General features: G+C 38.5%; 1 protein-coding gene across 2 annotated transcripts; it reads left to right on the top strand.

Moving 5' to 3' along the window:
• The first annotated feature begins 1,079 nt into the window (after window positions 1-1,079).
• Window positions 1,080-3,172, top strand: LOC140984402 (uncharacterized). Of its 2 annotated transcripts, XM_073451798.1 has the most exons (2): window positions 1,080-1,524; window positions 1,666-3,172. In XM_073451798.1, exons 1-2 carry the CDS (start codon window positions 1,119-1,121, stop codon window positions 3,060-3,062), a joined length of 1,803 nt encoding a protein of 600 aa, XP_073307899.1. In that variant the 5' UTR covers window positions 1,080-1,118; the 3' UTR covers window positions 3,063-3,172. The 2 variants fall into 2 exon arrangements, with proteins under 2 accessions (XP_073307899.1, XP_073307897.1); XM_073451796.1 differs by having other exon boundaries at window positions 1,080-3,172.
• The last annotated feature ends 5,880 nt before the right edge of the window (window positions 3,173-9,052 follow it).

Genomic DNA, 9,052 nt, shown 5'->3' with positions numbered 1-9,052 from the left:
TCTTATCAATGTCTATACCATAAATTTTTATAGCTTATTAGCCAAGAAATCTCAATCTTTTCTACTCATTTTCCAAAGTGATACGAAGAAATTTAATATTTAATATCGATTCTAACATCTCTATTAAAAAAAAAATCTAATATCAAATAATATAATTTGCACAATAATTCTCGTCATGGATTCGATGGAGTTATGAGCCTCCCAAATTCTATTAAAACCAATGATGTATCTTCTTATGGTCTTATTCAAAATCCATTCACCAGAATGATTGATTTCAAATAAATATAACGATTCAATTAATTGAACACAACCAATTTAAGAAAACACAAATAAACAAAACGACAAACAAAAATATATAAATCAAAAGATAACCATAGTTTCAAGTTAAGATATATGGTCCTTCTAGACACTAGGATCAGTTTCATTATGGAATTAAAGAAAACATAAATCATGTTCTTGAATATCATTTAGAGATTTATGGAAAGAGAAATAAAACAAAGATAATGCCACTTCAATGTCCCCGGATGTCATGTTGTCCGTCTTCGTGCCAAGTCCACTCTTGCTTTCTGTCACCCCCTCTCAATATTTTCCGTTCTCTCGTATTGGCTGAATCCATTCTGAATATCTGCTTCAAATCCCTTTAAAACACCTAATGGTTGGTGTTTTGATAATGTAAAAACTCTAACAATCCTACTTCAGCACGACTCGGCACCTGTGTTTTCTTTTCCGAACTTAATAATGCAAGTCTTATGCGCTTGGGCCTTGGCTTTTGCATTTTTCGTTGAGTAATAGGCCGCTGAGACGTCGCTTTCTTGACAATCGAACTCTTTCAACTATCTCAAACTCTTTTAATCTTTTCTTCTAGTTTTTTCTCCTCTTAAAACATCTCAATATATTTTATTTGCTTTTATCTATGTAAACACAAAACAAACAACAAAACTTATAATATTTTCTCGAACTATTATCTTAATTTAAAGTTCGCATTCATCACACTTAAAGATATCAATCTGACAGTTTATAGTCATAAAAAATAATAATAATGTCACTATTAGATTTTCAAGACATGTTTGTAAATTTAGAACAAAATTCGTCTGTGCTTCTATTATGGATTCTGAGTCATGCGGACAGCCCTACCGAAACCCCGATGCGCCACGTTATTCGACGCATTCCTCAAATCGCCTCGCCTTCCTTTCGCCCAAATTCCATCCTCAAATTTACATTCTGCTCAATCCCCCAAATGGGTATCTTCCTTCGCACCGCTTCCTCCACCAGAATGGGTTCAACCCTTTAATGATCTCTCAGACCTCATCACAGCTGAGCCGAAAGCAGACCTTCAACCCTCCCCATGGGTTTCTCGGATCTTCAACATATTGGAAAACGGCGAATTTCTTGAACTAGACTTGACTAGCGTTTGCCAGAAGTACTTAATCAGACTCCCTCCTAAGTTTGTTGCTTATATTCTGAAGAAATCGGACCAGGTTTCCAACCGGGCTGAAACAGCGTTTAGATTCTTTATCTGGGCTGGTAAGCAAAAAGGGTACGCCCATAATCTTGACTGCTACGTCTCTTTGATTGATATATTGAGTTTTAGTGGTGGTTTTGAGAGGATTAAGTTAATTTTTAATGAACTGAAGAATAAGGGGTTTTTGATTAATTCTTCGGCAGCTAATTGTCTGATCAAGAGCTTTAGTAATGGAGGAATGGTTGAGGAACTGTTGTGGGTGTGGAGAAAAATGAAGGATGACGGGATTGAGCCTAGTTTGTATACTTATAATTATCTGATGAATGGTCTCGTGAGTTCGGTGTTTATTGAGTCGGCAGAAATGGTGTTTGAGGCTATGGCTAACGGGACTGTTAAGCCAGACGTTGTCACCTATAATACGATGATCAAGGGTTATTGTAAGGCAGGGAATGTCAAGAAAGCAACTGCAAAGTTTCAGGATATGGAGGCCAGGAATGTGGAGCCTGATAAGATCACTTATCTGACATTGATGCAGGCATGTTATTCAGAGGGGGAATATGATTGTTGTTTGAGGCTTTATCATGAAATGCTGGAGAAAAGATTGGATATTCCGTCACATGCATATAGTTTAGTGATTGGCGGCCTCTGCAAGGATGGTAAGACTATTGAAGGGTACACTATTTTTGAGAATATGATTAGAAATGGGTGTGAGCCTAATGTGTTAATTTATACTGCTCTGATTGATGCATATGCTAAAGATAAGAACTTAGAGATGGCAATGCATCTCTTTCAGAGAATGAGAAGTGAAGGCTTTGAACCAGATCAGGTCACATATGGCGTAATTGTGAATCGTCTGTGCAAGAGCGGCAGATTGGAAGAAGGCCTACAGTGGCTCGAATATTGTAAAAACAAAGGAGTTGTCATCAATGCTGTATTTTATACAAGTCTCATTGATGGCCTTGGAAAGGCTGGGAGGACAGATGAGGCTGAAAACCTCTTTGACGAGATGGTTGAGGTGTGCCCACGGGATTCATATTGTTATAATGTACTTATTGATGCATTGATGAAAGCTCGGAAGGTTGATGAAGCAATGAAGCTTTTCAAGAGAATGGAAGATGAAGGCTGTGATCAGACTGTTTACACATTCACGATATTGATAACTGGTTTATTCAAAGAACACCGTAATGAAGAAGCATTAAAGTTGTGGGATGTGATGATTGATAAAGGTATTACTCCGACAGCTGCTTCTTTTAGGGCCCTTTCAACTGGGCTTTGTCTCTCAGGAAAGGTTGCAAGAGCTTGTAAAATCTTAGATGAACTAGCGCCTATGGGTATTGTCTTAGAGACTGCTTTTGAAGATATGATCAAAGTTTTGTGCATGGTTGGTCGCATAGAAGAAGCTTGCAAGTTGGCTGATGGGATTGTTGATCGTGAACGAGAAATTCCAGGGAAGGTTCGTACTATCATGATCAATGCCTTGAGGAAGGCAGGAAAGGCTGATTTGGCTATGAAGTTGATGCATAGTAAGATCGGTATAGGGTATGACAGGAAAGGTAGTGTTAAAAGGCGAGTAAAGTTTCGAAATCTGATTGAGATTTGATCCTTTTGTCATTGTGGTTATGGAAAACTTTTTGTTTGTGCATCTGATTCATCTTGACTATTCTGTAAACCTAAAACTGTGGCAATGAAGAAAAGGTTACCTGCGTTCAACTCAGTTTACTAGTGCCATTTTGGGTTAATTCAAAGATGTTAAGCTCAGTTCAACTGTATTTAGTATTCCATTAAGATGGGCTACCACACCAAGCTATGAATCACGGAAAGGACCATCTTTTGTCCCTCAACTGTATCAAAAGTAAGCACAATTTTTTTAAGCTTTGTTGCATAATGAGGAAAAAACAATGATATTATTGTGGAATAGGTATAAACATTAAGCCTGTCACTTTTCGTTACATTAATCCAATGATTAAACATGAAAAATTGATGGGTAGGAATATTTGCTAGTTCACATTTTTCCTTATTTTTGAGTTTGGATGTGTTATAATTCTCTCTATATTCTCTTTCAGGCTATATTTTTTTAGTGCTGAAAATTATTTTGCCTTAATTATCTTCAGCTTTGACTCAATTCTCCCAAAAATCAACATATACCATTGAAAATCATAATTTGATAGGAGATAAACTGAGGTTATTCTGCTGGCATGGGTTGGTTTTTAAGTGCGGAAGACTTTACTATGAAAGTGTTGGTTTTGTGGATCTCTCAAAGTGTGTCCATTTTGGTGCTGGTCTTTAAAGCCCTAGCCACATTAGTGTCCTTGTGTCGCCTGACATCTTGGGCTGGGTCGCCTGACATTCATCTTTAAATTTGTCCAACGGAACTGCAGGCGCTGGGACGCCCAGAAATCGGTATTGGGGCGTCTCAGCTGCTGAATTTTTCGTCTTCTTTCCTTTTCAGTCAGGCTGTCCTTTCCATCTTTTATTTGTTTTTCCATGCTTTTCACCCCCTAAAATTGCATGTTGCCTAAATCCCTGCATAAGACGCAAAACAACTACCAAACACAATCATGCTCGAAAACTAACATAATTCACTTCAATTACATATAAAATATAAGTGCTAAAATCATACTTCCCATTTACTGAAATGGCTAGTCTTGTCCCTAGCTATTCTCTGGAAGAGCAAATACTTTATGTACTTCTGTAATTTGTGCGTTTGTGATTGAATTTTCTGCAAATCGATGTCTTCTCCAGTGGAGTGGGTACATTGTCGATGCAATGAGGACTTACCAAGGGAATTTGTCTTTCTGAGTTTCGAAGTATAGCTGTGGATCGTAAAAATTTTCGTCATTTTCATTATCTCGTGGAAACATTTGGGCTTACAACTAATTGGTCGCTGTTGCACTATTTGCTACCGGTAAGTGTACGATGTCAAGTTTTAGTACTCGGTTAAGCACATATATAATTCTCACAGGAAGTGTAATATAATAATATATTAACTACCGTAATTAGAATAGTCAACCTTTACTTACATAGTTAAAGTAAATTTTACGATGAATTATAAATAGAACTAATTCAAGCACACAACTCTTTAAAATCAATGAGAACAAAGAATCTAGAGGTGCGATTTCACTTGATCTTCACTATATTAAATTATCATCAACTTTTATATTCATATCATAAATTCAACCCGTTTACTACCCCAGAATTCTCAAATATTCTTACTCTCTTTCCCAAGTGATCCATAGGAATTAATTATCTAATTTCGATTTCAATATCCCTATTAAAACGCCAACATTAAATAATTTCAATAGTACTATAATTCTTTCAATGGGTTTGGTGGAATTATAGACCTTCCAAACTCAATAAACACCAACTATATATTTCATATGGTTAATCGAATCCCCTCTCCAGAGTGATAGATCTCAAATAAATATGACATTCCAATTATTGATCAAGTAATTGAAAGCAATAATATCCAAAAAATATAAATAAAACAAGTCTTATATATAAATCAATAGTTTACAAATATAGATTCCACCAAGCTACGTCGTTCTTTAGATTAAATAAATTAGTTATTAACGGAAAAACGATGTAATAAATTCATGTTTTTGGATATCTCCAAATAACTTAAGAGATTGTAGTGAGAGCAGAAAGGTACACACAGATACAAATCTGTGTTACTTGTAACATTTATTTCATATCAGATAGAAACCACAAAATGTCTTAAAATTATGTTATCTATTCAGTAATACATAGGATGTAATAAATGTTCTCTTCTTATCAGGTGTATCAATGATCATTACGAAAGTGCATAAATGATTGTTAACTTTTAAAAATTTGTACACATGCACAATGTCTCCCGATTTGGGGTCGATTCTCATCATTGGCCAATAGATTACTTCTTTCACACCGGATACTGAAAGCATTTATAAAACATTTTTTTTTCAATTATAAATAAAGAAATATAGATTTATAGATTTTGTTTATTTTAAAAAAAATGTGGCGATTAAAGAGAGGCACGCACATCGGCGCCACATCTCGCGCAGCAGTGCGCGCTGTGGCAGTCCAGCGACATTTCGCGCACCCGCGCACGCTTGATCAGTACAGAATTACAGAGAGGTGCGCGAACCAGCGCCATACCTCGTGCAGCCGCGCGCCAAGTACGCCCGGAATTACAGAAATGCTGCTCACGCTGCTGCGTCTTTAAGAGTTCGGGTCTGCGCGATTTTCACCAAAATAACCAAAAAAAAAAAACTTATTTCCGTATCCACCCACCCTACCACCGGCGGCCCACCACGTCCGCCCTATAACAACCACCCGCAAGCCCATCGCCACTTTCCGCCGCCGTGCCCCCATCTTCCCCAGTCTGTCTCAACTCTGCTCCGGCAATCCTCCTCTCAAATCTACTGCGGCCTCATCATTCAACCTCTTCTTCTAAGGTGACAACATCTTCTATTTGACATTGTTTGCGATTTTTACAAATATCTAGTGATTTTGGAGGACGCAGTGTTCTAGATCTGATTTTGAATTAAACGTGGTGGATTATTGTTGAATATCATGCCTCCAAGAAAGAAATCAAAGGACAGTGCTTCTTCTTCTCGCTCTTTTGATACAAATAAATTTTGGAATGAAGAAACACTTAGTATCTACGAAAATACTCTCTCTCGGTCAATTATAAAAGAATGAGTGATTGTGCAACAGATCGTGCATAAGGGGGGGGGGGGTGGTTGGATCTGGCTCGATCACCGTTAGACGCTTCATCCCAGTGGTCCGAGAATTTTACGCTAACTTGCGAGTGAGGCACGAAGACTTTAAGGTGTTGGTGCGAGGAAAATTGGTGCCATTTGACTCGGACACCATCAATTCGATCTATAATCTACCTGCTTCGACCACGACGAGTACACTACATGGCAGGCACAGTAGATTGCGGTGTCATGATCAGGGACATGTGCATTGATGGTGCGAAATGGAGAATGAGCCAAGGTGCTCCGATCACATTAAAGAAATCCGAACTGCTCCGTGGCCCAAGAAGTTAGGCATCTTTCATTTTAGCAAGAATCATGCCCTAGAATCACCAAATTGAGGTTAAAAAGGATAAGGTGGCATTGGTCTACGCCATCATGACAGGAAAGACGATGGACTTAGGAAAGATAATTCATTGGTCCATCATGTGTGCGGGTGTAGGGCTTATAACTGTTGGTCTCCCTTGTCAACATATTGTCACTGGCTTATGCCATCGTGCCAATGTGACATGGGGAGCGAATGAACATGTGTTAAAGGCCGAGGCACCAATCATAGTTTTCACTGGAAACCCAGGGCATAGGCAAGAGATGTCGAGAGGCAGGCTGACATGGCAGCCTATAATCAACGAGCCAGAAACCGCCGAGAACCACCACGACCACCGATCAACAGAACGAGTATGAGAGACAGATTATTCAGAAAGGAGCAGGATATGCGAACTCAGCACCAAGAGCTGGCAGAGCACCGACACACGACGAATGATTTTATGTCTTATATGATGGTCTTTACGTCGGTGCTAGCCCAACGTTTTCCACCAATTGGGCCCGAGGATGCGGCCTTTTTACCACCACCAGCTTGGCCACCACAGTACCCACCACAAGACACCACCACCCCCCCAGCCCATGTCGTCTATTCAGTAATACATAGCATGCAATAAATGTTATCTCTTTATCAGGTGTATCAATGATCATGGCGAAAGTGCATAAATGGTTGTGAACTTTAAAGAATTTGTACACGTGCACCATGTCTCCCGATTTGGGGTCAATTTTAATCATTGGCCAATATATTACTTATTTCAGACTGGATAATTAAAGCATTTATAAAACATTTTTTTTCAATATAAAAAAAATAGATTTACAGATAATACCCCCAACTTACCGTACAAATACTAACCGATATGGAGACATCCCTATATGTGTCTTGTATGCTGTCCTATAGAGCCATAGTGCATCATCCTGTTTGATTGATCAATCCTTCCGATTTGTCTTCACAGTTTTCTCCAGTATTTGCTTGATCTCCCGGTTGGATACCTCTGACTGCCCATTTGTTTGTGGTGGTACGCAAGTGGCATTTTGTGCTTCATGTTATATTTGTCCAGGAGTGCTTTAAAATATATATTACAGAAATGTATACCTTCATTACTTAGGACTGCTCTTGGTGTTCCAAAGCAAGGTCACTGGTATCACACATCAGTTCGAATGGTTCTTTCCAATCAGGTACTGTCATAACGGGGTGCAGAAATCAGTGCTTCCTTGATTCTGTCAAAAGCCTTTAAGCAGTCATCATCAAAATTATAGGTTGACTCTTTTTCTGGCAGATTGCATAATGGTTTCGTAATTTTCGAAAAATCTTTAATGAATCTATAGAAATCCGGCATATCCCAGAAAACTCCTTATTCCATTTACATTCTTCGGTGGCGGGAGCTTTTCAATAGCGACTACTTTGGCTCTATCAACTTCCAATCCATGTGATGACACTTTATGACCGAGTGCAATACCTTCTTGAACCATAAAGTGACATTTTTCTCAGTTGAGAACTATGTTTTTTTCCTGACATCTATGAAAAACAAGTGACAGATTATGCAGACAATGATCGAAAGATGAGCCAAATACCGAAAAGTCATCCATAAAAACTTCCATAATTTCTTCCACCATATTAGCAAAGATGGCCATCATGCACCTTTGGAACATAGCAGATGCATTGCAGAGCCCAAAGGTCATCTCCTAAACTCCTAAAGGCGAAGGTTCCGTACGGACAAGTGAATGTAGTTTTCTCTTGATCCTCCGGTGCAATTGCTATCTGATTATATCCCGAATAGTCATCTAAAAAACAATAGTGATGATATCGTAAAAGTCTATCAAGCATTTGATCAATAAAAAAGAGTAAGAAATGGTCTTTACGAGTGGCTTTATTTAACTTCCTATAATTTGTACATACACGCCAATCAGTGACAGTCCGAGTGAACTTGTACAGATGACACCCAACTACTATCAGAAATAGCGTATATCACCCCGACATTTAATAGTTTCAATACTTCAGCCTTTACTACTTCTTTCATACCCGAGTTCAATCTATTTTGGTGTTCTACGTAAGGAGTGTATGACTCCTCCATCAAGATTTTGTGCATGCATGTAGTGGGACTTTACGAGTGGCTTTATTTAACTTCCTATATTTGTACATACACGCCAATCAGTGACAGGCCAAGTGAACTTGCACAGGTGACACCCAACTATTATCAGAAATAGCGTATATCACCTCGACATTTAATAGTTTCAATACATGTGCTTACCTCGTCAGACTTTATGATGGCATGATATATGTTGAACATTACAGCTTCTCCCCCAACTCTCAAGGTAAGTTCTCCTTTGTGTACATCGATCAATGTTCTACCAGTGGCTAAGAATGGTCTCCCAAAAATTAAAGGTGAATCTTGATCTTCCTCCATATCTAGTACAACAAAATGAACGGGGAAGATAAATTTGTCCACCTTAACTAACACGTCCTCAACTATTCCTCGCGGGTACATTAGCGACTTGTCTGTTAACTGCAAAGTGATGGTGGTTGGCTTCACTTCTCCTA

This window comes from Primulina huaijiensis, chromosome 9 (assembly GCF_012295235.1).
Source record: "Primulina huaijiensis isolate GDHJ02 chromosome 9, ASM1229523v2, whole genome shotgun sequence".
In the NCBI taxonomy this organism is placed as follows: Eukaryota; Viridiplantae; Streptophyta; class Magnoliopsida; order Lamiales; family Gesneriaceae; genus Primulina; species Primulina huaijiensis.
Note: the sequence above shows the minus strand (reverse complement) of the source record. Positions and strands in the feature narration are given on the sequence as shown.

Excerpts from the sequence above, each read along its gene's own strand:
- LOC140984402 (XM_073451796.1), top strand. The coding sequence starts at position 1,119 with ATGCGGACAGCCCTACCGAAACCCCGATGCGCCACGTTATTCGACGCA.